This window comes from Carassius carassius, chromosome 12 (assembly GCF_963082965.1).
Source record: "Carassius carassius chromosome 12, fCarCar2.1, whole genome shotgun sequence".
Lineage (NCBI taxonomy): Eukaryota > Metazoa > Chordata > Actinopteri > Cypriniformes > Cyprinidae > Carassius > Carassius carassius.
Genome location: NC_081766.1, coordinates 34,236,721 through 34,258,822, shown reverse-complemented (window position 1 = coordinate 34,258,822; position 22,102 = coordinate 34,236,721). Strand labels below are relative to the sequence as shown.

At 40.0% G+C, this 22,102-nt stretch overlaps 1 protein-coding gene and 1 pseudogene across 2 annotated transcripts; both read left to right on the top strand.

Moving 5' to 3' along the window:
• The first annotated feature begins 234 nt into the window (after window positions 1-234).
• foxf2a (forkhead box F2a) lies at window positions 235-4,136 on the top strand. 2 transcript variants are annotated; one of them, XM_059564184.1, is made up of 2 exons: window positions 235-1,993; window positions 3,189-4,136. In XM_059564184.1, the coding sequence occupies exons 1-2, from the start codon at window positions 1,009-1,011 to the stop codon at window positions 3,356-3,358; spliced, it is 1,155 nt and encodes a 384-aa protein (XP_059420167.1). In that variant the 5' UTR covers window positions 235-1,008; the 3' UTR covers window positions 3,359-4,136. The 2 variants fall into 2 exon arrangements, with proteins under 2 accessions (XP_059420167.1, XP_059420168.1); XM_059564185.1 differs by having other exon boundaries at window positions 236-1,993; window positions 3,192-4,136.
• Window positions 4,137-14,380: 10,244 nt separating this feature from the next.
• On the top strand, window positions 14,381-21,780 carry LOC132154328 (tripartite motif-containing protein 16-like; annotated as a pseudogene).
• Window positions 21,781-22,102: the final 322 nt, after the last annotated feature.

The window sequence follows — 22,102 nt, the reverse complement described above, 5'->3', positions numbered from 1 at the left end:
GGGGATGATAGGGGTCTGGGATGGTAAACTGACACTGCGCTGTGTGTGGTATCCGAGCACTGGCGCAGCGGCTGATGGAAAAAGCCTGCTTCCACTCACGTCAAAATCATTTATCCAGAACAGCCCTTTACAAGAACTTGTATACACTTGGAGATGGACTTTTTTCGCCCACCCCCATCATGCGTACTTGACAAGATGCTCAACCAGGTCACTGCCTTAACGTGCTCGCATTCTTCTCTCTTCGGCGAAGCGACGTGCTCTCGCTTCGCACTTACTTCTCCCGACGGTCAAACGCGCCATTACATCGTACCACTCACTAGAAGTGCTTTTCTATTTAAACCTCCCGTTTTCCACTGCCAGAACTCTCACCAAAACACGCCATTAATTACTGGAGCTCTGACAGCCTTCGCCCCGGTGTTTGGCGTGTGGCGCTGTTGATTGAACCGTCGGACTAGGCTTGATAAATGGCGTTATTGCGTGTATTTAGGCTGTCAGAGGGGAGGTGGGGAGTCTCTCTGCTCGGACTCTGCACAGCCTCCTGCCAGACCGATAGCTGGAGGCATGCCAGACATGGAAAGGGGTGGGCCTCTGCAGTTTGAGGAGATTTCTTGGAGGAATTTAGTGGGGATCTAGGGGGCAGAGAGAGATTTACGAATTGATAGGTGGTCGCGTTTTGTTTGGCCGCACATCTTTGCGCCAGAGGACTCTGGAGCATTGAGTTTCCTTCTCTTAAAGGATTAGTCTTCACGATGGCCACCAAGAGACTAAGGAGGGGTCGCTATCCTGGCGACACACAGCTGGTGGCTTCAACCAGGAGCGCGTTCTTCGAGCAGAGCAGAATTGTGGCGCACTGACCTCGGCCGCCTAGAAGAGTCACTGGCTTTTAAAAGAGATTTGCTTGGAGTACACAGAGTTTTCTCGTTTATTTTTAGTTCTGACTCTACTTTTGAAAATCAAACCCGTCTTTTATACAGCCGTTCAGCTCCCTTCGGGCTACAAGGCTTAGCAATGACGACCGAGAGCTCTCAGCAGCAGCTGGACACGCCGGCTCCCATCAGATCCAGCCCCGCATCCAGTGCCATGCACTCGGCGCTTCAGAGCACGCAGTCAGTGGTGGAGAGCACAGCTGCGACCGGCACCAAGGGCAAGAAGTCCAACTCGGGCATGAGGCGCCCCGAAAAGCCGCCTTACTCCTATATCGCCCTCATAGTCATGGCGATACAGAGCTCTCCGACCAAAAGGTTAACGCTGAGTGAAATCTATCAGTTCCTCCAAGCGCGTTTCCCGTTTTTCAGGGGTTCCTACCAGGGCTGGAAAAATTCCGTCAGACACAATTTGTCTCTCAACGAGTGCTTCATCAAACTTCCCAAAGGCCTCGGGCGACCGGGCAAGGGCCACTATTGGACCATCGACCCCGGGAGCGAGTTCATGTTCGAGGAGGGCTCTTTCCGACGTAGGCCCCGTGGTTTCCGAAGGAAATGCCAGGCTCTCAAACCGATGTACCGCATGATGAACGGCATCGGCTTCGGCGCTTCGATGCTGCCCCAAAACTTCGACTTCCAGTCGCCCTCCGCGTCCCTGGCCTGCCATACCAACAGCTACAACCTGGACATGATGAGCAACCCTGTGCCCGGCGTTCACACGGGCTACGATGGCCTCAGCACAGCAGGTCATCATGTCTCACACATGTCGCCCAGCTCGGGTTCTACATACATGACGGCATGCCAAGTCGCTCCCAACGGCGAGTACGGCCCAGAAAACAGCAACAGTCCTCTGCACTCGCCGCCGGCCATGAGCGGCTCTCTGGAGTGCCACTCGCCGTATGGAGCCGCCTCGGCGCACTGGGCTTCATCAGGTGTGTCTCCTTACATTAAACAGCAGCCGCTAGCCTCCAGCAGCCCAAACTCCTCTGGATTACACTCGAGCATGCCGCCTTATTCTCTGGAGCAGGGCTATCTGCATCACAACGGCAGAGAGTCGGCAGACATCTCAGGTACAGCTCTTTACAATGTCTCGATCTGAGATTTCTATATCAAGTTTAGCAGGTATAAAAAGGCTTTATACAATGATGTAGGCTAGTTTCCCATAAATGAATAAATAATGTAGCTGCTGTTATTAATTATATATATATAATGTTGTTTAAAATAAAATGAAAAAGCCTGCTTAAGCAAACACATCGAGGTTCATTCAGATTTGTATACAGTAGGCCGACGCCATGTGTAGCAATTTAGGCAAATATTATTCGATGTATTTAAGTAGTACAGCGTATCGAAGCCATTTCATTAATGCTTTTAAAAATTATTACGCTTTCATAGCACTTATTCATTGTTAATTATTTACAATTATGGACCATAGTATTTGCAGAAAGGGAAAATTGTTTGAGCCGTGAGACTGTACAATCATTTTTTTATTTCCTCAAATTGGGACATTCAAGTAAATTATTTTCAGAGGCCTGCTTAATTTCACGTGTTGCATGTGTTAAAGGCGCATTTTGACTAATGAATTAAAGTTTGCGCGTGGCAATTAGGAATCACTTTTTGAGTTGATTTTCCTGCAGTGCTGCTTTGGAGACACACTATAATTAGGAAAATAGCAGATGTCTGACGCAGGAGGCCTTTGTGAGCTGTTTTGGATTCTTTTCTTACTTTCCATCATTATTTAAGGTTAAGAAAACAGTGCCGTCTTTTGCCAGTAGATTGGCAAAGACACCCCGACATTAATGCAAACTAAATAGGATTTTACACGTGTATTCAGCTTAGCCAGAGCGAACTGTTTCAACTGTGTGGCTTCGTATGAGGCCCAGGTGGACTAAAGATAAACACTTAGCCACCTAAATGACGTTTTAACATAAGAAAAAAAAAAAACTTGAAATATGCTAGGAATAATGAAAAATGGGATGAAGTTTGATATTGTTTGAACTGAGTTCACTTATACAGAGATTTACAGAAAACAATGCCATTGTTCTTAAAAGAGTGCCATGGTGTTGAAACTAGAGCGCATTGTCTGAGCTTGTAATAAGCATGTCTTCTATTAAACCTAAAAACAATAGGCTCTTACTTTTCTGTAGAAAGCGCTAAACTGAAATGCATCGATTTCCAAGAAGATTGTAAAGACAATTAAGCATACGTTCGATGACGACATTATTCTAGCAATACATAAATAATGGTGTTTTTATTTTTTTTTCTCAGCAGGAATGTCTCGATACCAGTCCCACTCATCGCCAGTCTGTGACAGAAAAGACTTTGTGCTGAACTTCAACGGTATAACGTCGTTTCATCCATCCAGCAGTGGATCCTACTATCATCATCAGCTGCATCACCAAGGAGTCTGTCAAGATGTAAAGCCATGCATCATGTAATTTAAACCATGACAAGCAGAAAAGAATAATAATAGTCTAATAATAAACCCGAACGTACGGACTGAACTCGCACATTACGAGATTGCGTGCGTTTGATGCACGGTCATCTATGAAGAATAAATACAATCAATGGAAGGCGTTCATCTCTCCGTATTACTGAGAGAAACTATGAAGAAAGAAATGAACTGATCGGAACTGAGGACTCCACAGGGAGGGAGAGCGTTTGGGCTTTTTTTTCTTTTTTGGACAGATCATGACATATATTTACTATCTTGGAAAGACCTCGAAGCGTCTGCAAATGAGGAGACGTGATCTTTAACAAAGCTGTTTATCCAGTCCATAATTAATAGCCAAGTCTTTTGTTTGATTTGACCACATTTTCAGTGAGGATGAGAGGGGAAAGCGCTCAGTGCCTGAGCATTTAAAGCCGTAGTGAAATTAAACCTGTTTTTTTTTCCGATGCACTCAGCAACATCGCGAGATTCAGAAATCTGAGTTCAGTCGCGTGGGAATCGATGCATGTCACAAACCCACTTAATTACAAAATATCTTATTTGTCTAAACCTTATGTGTGTTTCTTTTTGACGGCTCTTCAGTGATTCCACCTCTTATATTTTCAGGGGTGAGTGTGTAGGTCTGTGGATAATTCATGTGTAAAAGGAAAGAGGCCTACACAAATACCGTATTAGAATAATAATGATTGCACTTTTGTTAGTTTAACAAGTTGACAAATTACAGTTATGTACAGTACAATAAAACGATGTATTCTCAAAAAAAAGTGTAATTTTTTACTATTATTTTTTTTTATTAATATTGCTTAACCATGCTGAAATTATTTTTATTTTTTTATTTTACGTAAAACACGAGCAAGACTCCTTTATTGTAACTGGTTTGAAAATAATAATAGTAATAATAATAATATACCCTAATTATTAATTTCAGTTTACCAGCTACTCTGGAATATATGAAACTCCCCCAAAATTGTGCTTACAAACTTTTTTTTTCTTTTTCTTTTTTTTCTTTTTGGTGGAAAATAAATAAAATAAATAATCGGTCAAATATTTTAGATTCAAATATACGCATTTATGCAGTTTAAAAATTAGCATAACGTGCTTCTTCGATCAAATATACGCTCTTCATAAGACAAGAACGCGTACTTATCAGGCTACATTGTAGCAAAAACAAACACGTAGTAGCCTAAGTGCAAATAAATAGAGATAATAAAAGATTGAAATTGCCAAGAAAACCAGACTTTTTACCATCACATTTTATGATCAATAATCCCAGAGATTTTGTAACTCGTAAAACTCCATCGAAATCATCGGCGCACTTATAATACGCCGTTTTATATGCATTCTAGAGTCCTCTAAATCAAGCATACAAATAATAAATAGAATAATAATATATTTCAAATTTCTCATTGAAATCTGAAATTAAATAAAATCTAAATTGTCAAAACACGTTAGGCTATATGCCAACTCCCATGAAATCAGTGAAATCAAATAAAAGTATGGGACATCTCTTAGCTGAATCTGAGGATTACTGGAATTATCAACGAGCTGAATGAATAGAGAAAGTCAACAAGCGTGCCGAGGTTAACTCAGTTTAACCTCTACTGCTCAGCTGAAGGCCTTCGCTTCACCACCGGCTCAATCACACGATTAAACGCGGTGCAATGTCGCCATCTACCGCTACACCAAACCCTGTGCCTGTGAATAATCCTTAGGGTTTTTATTATTATTATTTTTTTTAATGCGTATGGTTGCATTACTTCCTCTCAAAATAATACAAAACTAAAACAGAACTTCTTACTAACAGCAAACAGATTTTATCCATGGTCAAATAATAATAACACTTCAGTGTCTTGAAGGAAGAATTCCAACCCTGAAATTACATCTTTAAAAACAGTAGGCCTAAAGATAATTAACACATTCTACATTAATTTAAATTTGTATATTACATTAGTATATTGCAATAAACAGTCACGTGTTAACATGCCTAAAGTGCTTGTAATTTTGTCAACTAAAAAAAAAAGATTGTTTTTACAATATTATGCAAATGTTTATTTATTTTTTAAACATACTAAGCATATTCAAACAGAAGTACACTTTGTCAAGTCTGCGGTCTTACTAAAAATAATTATATTGTTTATTCATATTTCATAACTCAAGCGTTATTATTAGATAATGATAAAGTCTGTTTGTATTCTTATCTGAGAGGATCAGTTAATTTTTCCTCACAACGGTATTTGAAACGTGTTGTTTTAGTTTAGTAGCCTAGCTATTATTTTAAGATGAAGGAATGTACACAAAGGCATTTAAATAAGGTTCAAATCATAGCGTAGAAACACAACGAATTGCGTTATTCCTTAGCATGCTTTTATTTGAGCTTAAATATATATTACAATGTTGTTTGTAGTGTGCAGGGTAGTGTTAGGGTTAGGCAAAAAATAAAAAAAATAAAATAAAAAACCTTGTAACTTTAGATGATTTAGATTAGGGAACTATTCACTAAGAGTTTCCCCTCATTTCACTTTTAATTCACTGTTCGCTGATAGTGAGGCAGTTGTAGGATCGAGACTAGAGTAAGGCATGAGCACCGGGACATTCCCGCCGTGAAGCGAGAGTCCTGTCCCACGACTGACAGCGCGTGCGAAACTGCAGAGAGCACACACTCCAGAAGAGTGAAGCGGCGCGAGCCCATCATCCGGGATCCCTGTGAGATGCTTACAGCTTCTGTAGTGATGCTGCTGCTGAAGACAGACACCACCGTGTGATCTGCAAGACGAGGTACATAGAGAATTACAAGCTTGTCAATTCAGCACCACATGCAGTAATTTAACTTGCAGTTATTAACACAGTACAAATAACATATGCATGGGGTTTTGGCTGAAATGATTGTACATGTTGCTATTATTATTTAATAGGCTATTATATACAGATTCTATATGTTTAGATTTTATTCCATATTCTATAATTGTTTTATTACTTTATATATATATATATATATAAAACAACAACAACAATGACAAATATGGTAATGACCAAAGCTCTAGATTTTATGCGAGAACAGGCCTATACGAAATGTTCTTAGCGCAAAAGTTAATTTAATTAACTAATTAATTTTAATTGAACTAAAATTATAATTCAATAAGAGCCTGACTGAAGATAATTACCAGAGTCTTAAATAATCTAAAGTGATTACTATTCACAAATATTAAATTTCTTAAAGGGATAGTTCACCCAAAAATGAAAATTGTCATCATTTCCTCACCATCATGTCATTCCAAACCTGTTTAAATTGTTTTCTTCTGTGGAACATAAAAAGTAGATAATTTGAGAAATTCAAGAATTACGTATTATTAATTATTATTATTATTATTGTACAGTAGAAATCAAGGGTAATCAAAATGGTTTGACAACATTTCTACAAAATATCTTCTACAGACGAAAGTAAGTGATGCAGGTTTGGAACGACATGAGGGTGAGGAAATGAAGACATCATTTAATAGCAGCACATTTGCTGCATTATTGCTCAAAATCAATGTTTTACTGTCAAATGCATTTCTATGTGAAAATATGCATTATTGAGTTTATATCATTTGCCGTGAATTCAGTAATATCTATTATTATTATCAGTATTTGTTTCATTCCTGTTTTATTCATTTTTTTTGCTACAATTGAAACCCCTAAAACCCAGCAAGACTTTCGCGGGGGAGCTCGTGGGCCGGATGGGATTTGTCCAGGGCGAAGTCTGACCCCAGTCCAGCCCTGAATATGGTCATGCGGAATAAGGCATTCAGTGCTTCATAATATGCATGCTAATAGCAACTAGTTAACAGTGAATAGTTTTCCATAAAGTGTTACCCATTTCAAATTACAATCTGAAGTCCCTGTGCCGTATTGTATGATTTAGTGACCGTAGTCAAAGATATACATTATCTGCTGGTCAACTCTATGTGTTAAAAGTATTTCCTCAAATTATAATTTCATTCTGGTGGAAATAACCTATGTTGATAAATAACACAGCTAATGAACCCTGCTTTAAAGTATAGCTGCAGTTGTCACGTCATCTTCAGTTGATGAGAGAGCAAACACGTGCTGAAGTGCGAAGACATGTGTGCAATCAAAATCTGTTATTTTCTACTTTGCTTACATTTAATGAGACACAACCTTTCGGAAATTAAACATGCTTTTATTAGGCTATAGTAAAGTAACCGTTTAGTAACCATGCATGTTTTTATTTATTTATTTATTTTTTGCTTTAGTTTTTTTGACGTATGCCTATTGACTACAATTTGTATAACAGCTGTTTTAATGGTTAAAATTATAGTTAATATGTGGTTACCATGATTTAACTGTAACCGTGTTTTTTTTTCCTTCGGGGACGCAATGCGCCCCAGACTGATTTTGATCAAGGATGTCTACCTGCCAGCTGTTTCTGCTGAAATATCGCCCTCCTCCGACAAAGTTTCCGTCACAAGATAAATGCTGAAGCTCCCAGATATCAAGTGAGAAGTCTGATTCCTGGAGTGATTTTAAAACGCGATTTCGCGTGATACGCATTTACTGTAGCCTATTAAAGAAATTAAAATACAGAAATTAAAGACACTGTTCTCGCTTCGTTGTTTGAGTCAGAAATGTTTCAGAAGGTAGTATGTTAAGGCGATCAGATTTATGAAATGGAAACTCGGGGTCAGTGGGATGTTAGTTCATAGTTCAATATGTTTTATTATTATAAATATGGGGACATAGTAAGTAAAACTGTATTTAACAAATATATTCTAACATTTTCTAACTGAATTTAATAATTTAATCAATTTTTTTAAATAGACTGTATAGAGTAACAACCTTTCAAGTGTTATTTTATGGTTGTTCTTGTGCTGTATTATTCTGCATTTAGGCTCATTTTGCTTTCTTCAAATGTTATTGCTGCTAATGTTATTGTTTAGTGGATTATTTAGTTATTCATCCCACGTGATGTGATGAAAGGTACACATGGGAACTTTTGGGAACGAATAATAGGCTGTTATTTAGGCTATTACATATAAACAGCATTACTTTAATTTAACATGAATAGTTAGTTACTTATTTTCCTCGGGCTGGTTTGCAGTGCCAATGACAATGGGAAAATAATGACATTTTTTTTTCTTTTGTAAACTATTCCTCTGGTCAAACATTTTTATAGAGTCAGTTACATAAAGGTAGATGGGCTTCATCTGGCTAGCTGCTGGTGTGTGAAAGAAGTGGTTTAGACACAGTAGTGACAATACGCACAAGGTTACTGAGGTTTAACTTCGACAAAGGAGTCAGTGAAGCTCGCAGCGCCCCCTGCTGGCAAACACACCCACTGCACGCTTGCGCTGTTGACCAGCAGGCTCCGGGCGGGTGTCTTTGCATTTGTGTCATGAGAACGAGCAGCCATTCACCAGATTTGCTCCAATGATGCACTGCACTGTCTTTGTTGATCAGTGATTATCTGGAAATGAAGCATTCTAGTCCTGGTACATGTCTCCAATCCTGCTCCCGAGGGACAATATTCTGCATAGTTTTGCTCCAACTTGCCCCAGCAAACCTGTCTGAAAGTTTCTAGTGATACTGAGGACCTTGAATGGCTGGTTTAAGTGTGTTAATCCGGGTTTGAGCTGAAGTCTGCAGGATATTGTCCTCCAGGAGCGGGACTGGACCCCCTGATCCAGGGATTATGTTAACAGGGTGTTGCTTCAGCTGTTCATGTCGAGAGATGCATGTGACTTTAGCCCCAAAGTTCATTTCTAATTAGTTAACATAACAAAATTACTTATCAGAGGTCACAACAACAGAACAACAGAAAACTGTGGAACTCACTGAGAACGATCTCTAACATGGATTCTAAAAAACAACGTTTCATTACTACTGATGATTTTAAGAAAGCAAATGAATTGAATGACTTTTTTATTCGCTTTGATAACAATGATTCAATTAAGGAATGTGAAGAGTTCCTACAAAACATTGAATGTGCAACGGATGTTAGATTACTTGTGAACCGTCAAGAAGTTACTTCTCTTTTTCGGAAAACTTGCATTAAGAAATCAACTGGGCCGGATGGTATCTCCGCTTATCTTTTACGAGAGTGTGCAGAAGAATTAACTACAGCTTGGTGTCCAATTTTCCAGCAATCCTTGGACAGTCACATGGTTCCTTCTTTATGGAAAAAGACTATTATTACACCTGTTCCTAAAAAAACGGGTGCTATTGACAATAATGATTTTAGACCAATTGCTATAACTTCTGTAATTATGAAATGTTTGGAGAGGTATGTGATGTTGAGACTGAAATGTTGCGTAAATTCATTAGTAGATCCATTTCAATTTGCCTATATGGCGGGAAGAGGAACTGTTGATGCTGTTAATACTATCACTCATTTGACTCTTCGACATCTAGAAATTTCTAATGCTTATGCACGACTGCTCTTTGTAGATTTCAGCTCTGCTTTTAATACGCTTCAGCCGCAGTTACTCCTGGGTAAGCTTGTAAAAAGTAATGTCAACCCTTTTATCATTAAGTGGTTCTTTTCTTTTTTAACCAATCGTACTCAATATGTAAAAGTAAATAATACACTCTCTGATGTTAAATCTATTAGAATTGGTGCGCCTCAAGGTTGCGTATGCTCTCCTTTTTTGTTTACTCTTTATACAAATGACTGTCTTAGTATAAATAAGAATAATTATATTATCAAATACTCTGACGACACAGTGATATTGAGTCTCTTAGACAAAGATCATGATATATTAGCGTATCAGTCTGAAATTGAGAATTTTGTGTGGTGGTGTAATGTAAATCATCTTATCGTAAATGTATCAAAAACGAAGGAAATGATAATAGACCCAAAAAGATTAGGTGATTATAGCCCAGTAATCATCTATGATAACAACATTGAGCAGGTGGATACCTATAAGTATCTAGGTGTGGTCATTGATCGTTCATTTACTTGGAAAGCCCACATTGAGTACATTTGTTCAAAATTTCAACAACGCTTATAATTTTTGAGACGACTTAGGCTGTTTGGTGTAAATCAGAGAATTATGCAATTATTCTATTACGCTGTCTTAGGTAGTCTTTTGAATTATGGGATGCAAACTTGGTATGGCAATCTTTCGGTCCAATTAAAATCACAGCTTGCTCGTCTTGTAAAAATTGCAATGAAAGTTATGGGTGTAAGAGAGTACTCATCACTTCAATCAATTTACGAATCGTTGATTTTTAAAAATGCACAGACAATAGTGAGTGATTCAAGCCATGTTTTATTCCCAATGTATCAGCTTCTGCCATCAGGGAGACGGTATAGAGTCCCATTGTGTAAGAGCAACCGTTACAAAAAGTCATTTATTTCTGTATCAATTAATATGTTAAATGGTAAGATGTAGTAATGTAGTCATGTTGAATCGGATCCATTTTTTTATTTTTATTTTTTTATTACATATATGGTGGAAAGAGGTGACTGTTGCTGCTGTTAATATTTTAGCTTTTTATTGGTTGTGTGTGTTTATGTGTATGTATGTATATGTTGTGAATCAATGCAGCTTGAGTCCAAGACAAATTTCCTTAAAAAGGACAATAAAGTATACAAACAAACAAACAAACAAACACAACAATCTGGTTTGCCCTATTAACAGTCCCTCCATGATTTTGTGAAAAGCAGCCAAACAAAATGATCAATACGTGTCTAACTGTCCTACCACTGAACTGTAGTGAATTTCATTGCAGAATGTGCAGTAATGAACAAGTATTCTGTCTGTTACTCTTACACATCTGCAGTATATTTAGCAGAATGGTCATGCTGCTCTTTGTCATATACAGTAATGGAAACAGACTAATTTATGGGTACAACTGGGTGAAAGCAAAACACTGGTTTGTTGCCACACACACTATATGAAATGCAATAACAAACTCGTTTCTGATAAACTGTTATGTTACAGGATTTCAACAGCATGGCCTGACTGTCCAACAGGACAGGCTTCTGTTATTAACAGCCAGGTTTCCACCATTTAGAAGTATATATCCCCCTCTAGCGATAACAACTGGAACTGCTAGAGATACACTCACCTGACTGTCTACTGTATTAGTAGGCTATAGTGTATATAGTATATTGTGTAGTGTACTGAGTGTGGATTCAGGGAAGATATCTATGTGTGCTGGGAAGCAGAGAAAGAAATGATTTGTGGAATTTATGTGGAACATTTTATAGATATTGTGGAATATCATATGTTAAAATTATAGTTACACAAATGTATTATATGTTTTAAGGTACAGATTGTGATATTTTTGTTATTCGTCTATTCAGCAATAATTGTAATTCATTCTTAGAATTGCAATAATTATCAAGTTGTCATCATTATTAGGTGTCATGTTATTAAAGGATGAATTTAGAAATTGTAAGTTTTCAGTTGATATAGAACTTCTGATGATTTCTAAAATGTGATCGAGAAAAAGGCAATGAAGAAGTCTTTTTTTTAAACAAAGGTCAAAACTCCTGTTATAATTTAGATTTTTGAGTGTGCACTTTTGTCATAAATTGATCTATTAATTTTCCTACATAATTTTTAACAATAAACATTGGTAAAATATATATTTGGGAATCTTAGACCTTTCCATATAGTTTGTCAAGATTAGATTAGATTTGATTGTAATATAGTGAAGTAAACCCTAGGCGTCCCGTATTCGGGACGGGGTGACAGTTAAGGAGTTAAGTCTTTGGTTATTTTAATTGTGATGATTTTGGCTCATATTTAACAAAAACCCACCAATTCACTATCTCAACAAATTAGAATATGGTGACATGCCAATCAACAAATCAACTCAAACACCTGCAAAGGTTTCCTGAGTCTTCAAAATGGTCTCTCAGTTTGGTTCACAAGGCTACACAATCATGGGAAAGACTGCTGATCTGATAGTTGTCCAGAAGACAATCATTGACACCCTTCACAAGGAGGGGAAGACACAAACATTCATTGCCAAAGAAGCTGGCTGTTCACAGAGTGCTGTATCCAAGCATGTTAACAGAAGGTTGAGTGGAATGAGTAAGTGTGGAAGAAAAAGATGAACAACCAACCGAGAGAACCGCAGCCATATGAGGACTGTCAAGGAAAATCAGTTCAAGAAAAGCTCATAGCACACGTTGCTTGAAGTCCAGTGTTAAGTTTCCACAGTCTGTGATGATTTGGGGTGCAATATCATCTGCTGGTGTTGGTCCATTGTGTTTTTGGAAAACCAAAGTCACTGCACCCGTTTACCAAGAAATCTTGGAGTACTTCATGCTTCCTTCTGCTGACCAGCTTTCTGAAGATGCTGATTTAATTTTCCAGCAGGATTTGGCACCTGCCCACACTGCCAAAAGCACCAAAAGTTGGTTACATGACCATGGTGTTGGTGTGCTTGACTGGCCAGCAAACTCACCAGACCTGAACCCCAGAGAGAATCTACGAGGAAAATGATAAACAAGAGACCAAACAATGGAGATGAGCAGAGGAGAAGCCTGCACTTCCAGACCACCTCAGCAGTGCCACAAACTCAGGCATGTACTGGCCATCCGGACTACTGGGAGGTTCCCGATGGGCCGCGGTGTGGTTGGGCCGGTGCGTTATGTATTTTGTTTTTAAATCATTATTAATCACAAATATATTCGTAAGTATATTGTTGTATAGTCCAATTCCGGCCTTATGTGTCTCTCATGAAGCGCATGATGCTGCGAGACGTGACGTGTTCACTGCTCATTGGCCAATCAGAATCAAGCTTGAAAAGGGGCCGCATTACAACTGCAACGAAATTCAATATGTTAAATAATAAAATATCTAAACGTAAAGGAGGGGCCGAAAGTTTTATTTGCTGGAAGTCCGGCAAAAGACTTAAGTGAAGATGTCCTCAGGGCGGGACTTGACTGCTGAGGTGAGACAGAAATATAATGATACACGTAGGCTACTGCATTGTTTTGTTCGAAAAGTTAGGATATTCCAGCTGTAATATGCCACCACTCACTGATCTATATAAATGACATTTAAAGATCTCAGCTCTCAGGTTCTGTCCATTTTATTACAAAATTCAGACAATACCGTTTTGGCGTTAGAAAATGTGACGTGACAGATCGCTTTAGCGCTTTAGCACCGATCATCTGTTACTTTCTGTTTAAAGATACAGCACAACTTACCGAGATGTATATATGCCTCATAAATAATATCGACCAATCAGTCATCAGTCAAAACAGCAGGAGAACAATTATGTCACAGAACGTTACATTTACCTCAAGAAAGCCATTTAAAAACCATAGCAGGTTAGTTAGAGAAATAGCCATAAGAAAGGAGTATTTTGCTAAATATGTCCACTATAGTACATATTTATTATATTTTCACCTGTCATTAAATAATTGTTATTATAATGGAATCTGCATTATATTTAATTTTAACTAGTTATTTTTAACCTTTTATAATACCAGCTAATGCTCTATGTTTCTGTATGTTTACAGCATTTATGTGAGATATATTTTTTAAAATTGTAATCAATTGAGAAAAAAATCCCTTAAAGTTCCAGGGAAAAGCCTTATACCTGTCGGTCTGTGTCATTAATGTGAACAAAAGACAAAGAGAAATAACTCACTGCTCTTGAATAACAGCTTTAACAAGGATATATATGTGTGTGTGTGTGTGTGTGTGTGTGTGTGTGTGTTAAGTGAAGTATTTTACATTTGATTATGCAATATATGTACCTATCTACACAGCAGCGTTTGTCACATACAGTTGTCAGTTATTACAATAGTTGCATAAAGATCACGTGATGTGTAAATAACTGTATTTTTAGGAATGTTTTTATAATACCATATAAACCATATGTTGTTTGAAAAACCATGCTAACCAGCCAATCCTGGACTCCTGGACTTTGGTTGTGTTAGAAGTCCATTTAGCACCAAATCCCAGTGACAGTACAAGACTGACACCTAGTGGACATTACTATTATTTGGGAATTTACAGACACGCCTGTTTTTCCACGTCCTTCATACACAGAAGCAGGAAGCATCAGTTTTTTGGTCTGAACGTGCAGTAAAATGGCAGAATCCTGTATTTCAGTGGAGCAGTTCTTGTGTCCGGTGTGTCTGGATCTCCTGAAGGATCCAGTGACCATCCAGTGTGGACACAGTTACTGTAAGATCTGTATTACAGACTGCTGGGATCAGGAGGATCAGAAGAGAGTCTACAGATGTCCTCAGTGCAGACAGATCTTCAGTCCAAGACCTGCTTTATTTAAGAACCTGCTGTTTGCTGAACTGGTGGAGAAACTGAAGAACACCAAACTCCAAAGTGCTGTTCCTGCTGGAGCTGGAGATGTGCAGTGTGACGTCTGTACTGTAAGAAAACACAAAGCCATCAAGTCCTGTCTGATGTGTCTGAACTCTTACTGTCAAACTCATTTTGACCGTCATGAGGAGTTTAATTCTCGTAAGCCACACAAAATGATTGAAGCCACTGGACGACTGCAGGAGATGATCTGTCAGAAACACGAGAAGCTCCTTGAGGTTTTCTGTCGCACTGATCAGAAGTTTATATGTGTGCTGTGTACGATGGATGAACATAAAAACCACAAGACTGTATCAGCAGCAGCACAGAGGACAGAGAAACAAGTATTTAACACTAGATGAAATACTGCTGACACTCGGATCATATGTGTTTATATCATCACATTATTATGAACAGCTTACAGCATTCACACGACAGCAGAAATAATAGCAGCTGTAAGAAGAGTTTCTCTGTTCACTGAAGATGCCCTGGAGACGCTTATTGACAGTCTTTTATAAAATATGCTCTGCTTTAGCAACATAAATAATGGAGTAATCTCTTCACCTATTCTTTGACAAAATATGTACTTCTATCAGTCAAAATACAAGTAAAATGCACAGACAACTTTCTGTTCAGTAAATCTGACTGAATCTAGATGATTTTAGTCATCCTATTGTTCATTTATTTTATGTGTTTCTGTGTAGAGCCACAGCTTAATTACGCAGAACACAGAAACACTGTTAGTGTGAAGCTCGAAGTCTGTTTCACGTTTATTCTTACACTTGTGGTTTCTTATTATGCTTCATGTTAATTTATGTACAGTTGTTGTAAATTATAAATCATCCTTTTTGAAGTTCGACAACTATTGACATTTCGAGAGTGAATCCCACATTTCCTATATGCGGATGGGCCTATGTATTGAAGCGTGTATGTGGCTGCTCTCCAGGCCACTTTAAAATTATAAACAAAGGTTTTATCCAAATGTTGAATATATTAAACTATTATAATCAGGACAGTGTGCAAAGACCTCTTCCTTTATAATCACTAAAAATGTCATTCATTGATCATAATCTCACCGTTCTATTATAGTCAGTAAGGCTGACCACATGATGATTTAGAGCCAGTAGTTTTCTGTGTCTTTCACTATCATCTGTTTGTCTTGCAGAAGCAGCTGAAGGAGACGTAGAAGACGCTCCAGCAGAGAATCCAGCAGAGAGAGAAAGATCTCCAGCAGCTGAGAGAGACTGTGGAGTCTCATAAGGTGAGTCTGGAGAAGAAGAGAAGTTTGTCTCGGTCTCAGTTCAGACTCACCGAAGCTGAATCACTGTGTGTCCTAACAGCGCTCTGCACAGACAGCAGTGGAGGACAGTGAGAGGATCTTTACTGAGCTCATCCGCTCCATTGAGAGAAACCGCTCTGAGCTGATACGACTGATCAGAGATCAGGAAAAGACTGCAGTGAGTCGAGCTGAAGAATGACTGGAGCGACTGGAGCAGGAGATCAATGATCTGAGGAGGAGAGACGCTGAGCTGGAGCAGCTTTCACACACACAGGATCACATCCAGTTCCTGCAGGTAACGCAGAAGAACAGAATCATAGGACTTGAGCAGTTCCTGCTGTGACAAAGATTCACAGAGCAACATTTCATTACTGTCTTATTATATAATCATCAGTCAGACTCTCATCTAATAACAGTGGTGGCGCTAGGGCGGGGCTTGAAGTGGTTATAGCCCCATCAGAAACTTGCTTAGCCCTGATACAGCCCCCAAAGTATTTCCTAAAGATGTTCCTGTTTTTGGTGTCACTTTTTATTAACACTGAACAATAAAGATTAAAAACCTAAAAAAAAAGAAGAAATGCCTAATTTGTGGCCTATAAACATTTTTTATTATGGGGGAGGGGTCAAGCAACACAACCAAGCAACGCGCAAACTGTGCGCAAGAGTTATGCTGGTGAACGTCAGTCAATTCACTATAGAGAATGTTCTGGGAAAAAATGTGTATAGATATGACCCTCTTATTTTCATTGTATGCGATTGATATGGAGTAGCAATTTGATGATTTCATGTTAAATAAGTAAGTGAAAGATTGCTCTGATCTGTCACATACTGTATTAGGGGTTTAACGGATCACAGTTGATCAGTCATACGGTCGATGCCCTATATTTTCGACACACATATGATTGGCAGATTAATTTGCCAATGTACACATTCAAGCAATTTTAAACTCATTTCAATACTAACTCACTGTTCTTGCACACAAAGCACGGACAGAGACATGTTTCAGGTAGCGCGGAAATACAGAGTTGCATATATGTACACATACAATTACCTTATGTCAAAAACGCTTCATGGCATTGTCATTGTGCTTCAAATATTTTTTCTTGCTTGCTTGGAAAAATTATCCGATCTGTGATAAAAAAAAAAAAATAAATATATATATATATATATATATATATATATATAAAATTATATATATATATATATATATATATATATATATATATATATACATTCTGTAAAAGTTGGAGACCCCTGTTATAGACGTTCATTACTTTCACTCAATTTAATTAGTTTTTTAGCACCACCTTTGAACTGTTAATCCTCCCCTTAGCACCCCGAACAAAAAAATTCTGGAGCCGCCACTTTCTTATAGCCATCTTCTTTTAATAGAAATGAATGGATTTCAGCTCTGGAAATCTTGCTTAAATGGGTCTCATGTCAGAACCTTTCTTTCACTTTTCTGTCTCCATGTGCAGCTGATGAGTTTTGATTTCTGTTTTCTGTAGAGTTTCCAGTCTCACTCAGCACCACCTAAATCTACAGACGTAGATGATCCCTTAATTTCTCTGTTCTCTTCAGAATCTGTCCATCAGCTAAGAGACAAACTGGAGGATTTCTGCAAAGAGGAGCTCAAGAAGATCTCAGGCAGAGGTAAAGTTGTGGAAATTCATCTGCTCTCTGAAATGAGTCCATCATTTCATATCATGGAGAACGTGTACAGGTTACGTATATAACCATGTTTCCCCGAAGGGAACGAGATGCTGCATCCGAAGAAACTATGGGAATGCCGCCAGCATGACCATGGTCTGAATCACATGTGTAATCACTCCAATGGAAGGGCGAGATGTCAGGCGGGTGACGTAGCGACCAGGAAGCTATAAAAGCATGTGAGGTGGAACTGGCTTTAACTTCTAGGAATGAAGCAAGCGGTTACAGGGATGCTGGAAGTATGTCACTGAGAAGCAGCATCTCGTTCATCTTCAGGATCTCGAGTTGTGTCCGAAGAAACTATGGGAATGAGAATGCCCACGCCGCCAGACTTGCAAATTCCTGACTAGTGTAGAAGAGCAAAGCTAAGACAAGAGAACAGAAGAGCCAGGAATGGCTCGCATATCAAGGCCTTAGAACCTGATGAAAGTGAGTGGCATGGACCATCCTGCTGTGTTGCAGATGTCCTGCATAGACAAACCTGCTAAGAAGGCCTTGGAGGCTGCCATACCTCGGTAGAGTGAGCCTTGACCCCCATAGGCGAGGGGAGATCAGAGGACTCATAGGCAATATTAATGGCATTAACTATTCACCAACTGAGGGTCTGCTTTGTAGCAGAAAGACCCCTATTAGGGAAATCATAGCATACAAGCAGTTGGTCCGCTCTTCTCCACTGGGCAGCTCTGTGGATGTATGTGTGGCTGAACGGAGGAGGACAAAAGACATGTAGCACGATAGACTGAGGTGTAATAGAGGGGACCTTAGGGACATACCCCGCTCAAGGGTAAAAAAAAACCCTTGGGCCATGCCTGGTACAAGGTCTAAGTAAGAAGGGGCCACTGAGAGAGCCTGAAGATCCCCAACTCTTTTTAGACAAGTAATAGCCAAAAGAAAGGCAGTCTTAACTGTCAGATAATGATAAGAGATATCTTCTATAGGCTCAAAAGGAGACTTATAAAAGAGCTTCTAGCACCACAGCCAGGGCCCACATGGGGACATGAGATTGAACTGGGAGCCTCAGCTTAAGCGCACTGCAGAGGAAACGTGATACTAGGGGCTGTCTGCCCACTGAATGGCCTCCGAGAGGGGCGTGGTAGGCCGAAATAGCCGTCAAATAAACCTTTAGGGTGGAGTGGGTCAACCTAGCAGAGAGACGGGTCAGCAGGAACTCCAACACTGTACCAACTGGGCAGTTAACTTGGTCAAACTGGCGATCTTTGCACTAAGAAGTGAAAAGTTTCCTCATCAAGGCATACAGTTTTCTCATAGAGGGAGCTCTGGATTGGAGGATGTTCTCAACAACCTCAGTTGAGAGACCAGAAGCTACGAATTGTGCCACCTCAGAGGCCACACCCATAACTTTCCCATTTCTGGTGTGGGGGTGGAGAATTGTACCCTCCGCCTTTGAGAGGAGATCCCTCCTGACGGGAATCTCTCATAGAGTGCCATCGAGAGGGGAAATCGTCCCAGCACACTCTCTCCAGAACTCTCAGTAGTAGAGCGATTGGTGGAAAAGTTTACAGACGAAACCTCAGCCAAGTCTGTACCATAGCATCCAGCCCCAGTGGAGCCAGATGAATCAGAGAGAATCATAGGGGACAGTGCAATGTTGTCTCAATATCTGAAAATTCTCTATATATCTGCTTCACGACCTCGGGATGAAGCCTCCATTCCCCGGGCCTTGGTCCCTGCCTTGACAGGATGTCTGCTCCCATATTCAGATACCCAGGAATATTCACTGCTGTTAATGAAATGATTTTGCCCTGGGACCACACAAGGATCTGGTGCACCAGCTTGTACAAGTGGTGCGAACGCAGACCTCCCTGGTGGTTGGGTGATTGGCTTCTCTGACTCTCTTGACTGCCACGAGAATTGACTCGATCCAAGCAAGAGACAATTGTACCTGCATCTGGGTCAAATCCTACACCACTCCCAGATAGTTGGTCACCTGAAATGGAGAAAGCACACTTTTCTTGCCTGTCCTGAGAAGGGACCACCTCGATGGCCTCCTTCCTCAAGGGAGTATTGACTTCCTGTTCTAAAATCAGAGCCTGCTCAGGGCCCACGAGTGTGGAAACGACCCTGCTGAACGGTGGCAGCGGAGTGCCGAACTGAATGAGATAGCCTTCAGAGCACTGCCTGACCTGCTGTGGTATACCCCTTGCCCACCAGGCTAGATGTTGCACGTAATAGCCTGGAGGGCAATGCCGGAGGCCTTTAAGGATGATATCGCCCCGAGGAACAAATAGCTCATGAGCATCTGTTCCACCTGGGGCATTACCTTATAACCGTGATCACTAACCTTCGCCACATTTGCATAATGAAAGGCCCACTATTTTGACCCCGCGGTGTGGAGATCAGGGAAAAAACTTAGGCTCCGGTGCGGAGGTGGCAGCTTGCTCTGCAGAAAGCGGTCATCTAACTTGCTTTTCTGTGGTTAGATTGTTTCTCGGCCAGCCAATCGATGTTCAGTTTAACTTCAACACGCTTTACCACCTCCAGTAACTTGTCATACTGTGCTGTGTGAGGGGGCGAATCCTCCTCAGTGCTCTCTACATCAGCCTCCTCGGAGGAAGATAGGCAGAGCGTCGAGCCCGTTCCCGGGGAGAAGAAACTGCAGTGCGGACCTCCGATCCCAGAGAGCGGGCAGCGGATCTGGCGGGTGAGAAAGGAGATAGGGGCTCATCCGTCTACATTCCCTCCGCCAAATCCAATTGCAAACCCCACGAATGCAAAGGGAATGCGAGGAATGCTGGCAAAGACTTCCTCCTCAAAGAAAGCCTTTCAGGAGCGAAGAGAGCCTCGAAGAGAGCCATTGGCCTCGAGAGCCAATGCTGCATGCTTTGGCCCCAAGCAAACAATGCACACACTGTGTGTATTCACTGAAACACTGCTCAATTTCGCCTTTATGCTTTGTTTTCTCTGTGGCCTTGGACATTGTGCTTATGACTTTCTTATAAGACAGACAACACCAAATAAGACTCACAACAGAGATTTTGACTGACACAACACAGAGCACTTCAGTGAATGACAGAAATCTAAAGCCGGTTCCACCTCACATGCTTTTATAAGTTCCTGGTTGCTACGTCACCCGCCTATGACGTCTCACTGTTCCATTGGACTGATGACACATGTGAGTTAGAGCATGGTAATGCTGGGGGCGTTCCCATAGTGTCTTCGAATTCAGCTTGAGTTCTTGAATGGGAACATCATATTAGAAATATCTTAGGAATGGATGCAGGATCATAAGAATCACACTGTTCATGTCTGTTGATTTCCCCAGTTGCATTTATCCGGACCAGGAACTACTTCCTGCAATGTAAGTCCGTAAGAAAAAAAGCAGAAAAACTCTCACTGAGTGTGTGAATGTTATTCCTAAAGGTTAAAGAAGAGTTTTATAATTGATGATGTAAATGATTATATGCCTAGCATATATGGTCATCTGTACTAAGACAGTGATGATACACTGAACATGAAGAGTTCAGCTACATGAAAAGATCAAACAGATTAATAATTCCTAATTCTGATGTGTTTCATCTCCATCAGATACCCGTCAGCTCATTCTGGATCTGAACACAGTGAACAAACGACTCCGTCTGTCTGAGAGAAACAGAGTGATTACTAACACTAACACAGATCAGCCATATCCTGATCATCCAGACAGATTTGATGTGTGGCAGGTGTTGTGTAGAGAGAGTGTGTGTGGACGCTGTTACTGGGAAATTGAGTGGAGTGGAAATGATGGTGTCCATATATCAGTGTCATATAAGAGCATCAGCAGAAAGGGATTGGGTAATGACTGTGTGTTTGGACGTAATGATCAGTCCTGGAGTTTAGACTGCTCTCCCTCCAGTTACTCATTCATTCACAATAGCAAACAGACTGCTGACTCCATGTGAAGTCCATCAGCAGGAGAATAGGAGTGTTTGTGGATCACAGTGCGGGAAGTCTGTCCTTCTACAGTGTTTCTGACACAATGAGCCTCATCCACACAGTCCAGACCACATTCACTCAGCCGCTCTATCCTGGGTTTAGAGTTTATAATGGAAATACCATGAGACTATACAATTTATTAAAATAGAGATATTCTACCAACATTTTTACCAACCCATTGCTTTAAACGGCATTATGATTTTGGGTAACACTTTATTTTGATAGTCCACTTTAGACATTCTACTAGCAGTAAGTAACTTTGCAACTACATGTCAACTAGCAGTTAGTAGGGTATTAGTAGACTGTCTGCTTAATATCTTCTAACACTTTCTTTGTCAACTTATTGTCAACTTATACTAAGCCTAAACCTACCCCAAACACTAACCCTAAACCTACCCTAACAGTCTACTCTGAGAGTTAGTAGACATGTAGTTGCAAATTTCTGAGATTTAGTTGATATGTAGTTGACATGTAGTTACAAAGTTACTTATAGTCAGTAGAATGTCTAAAGTGGACTATC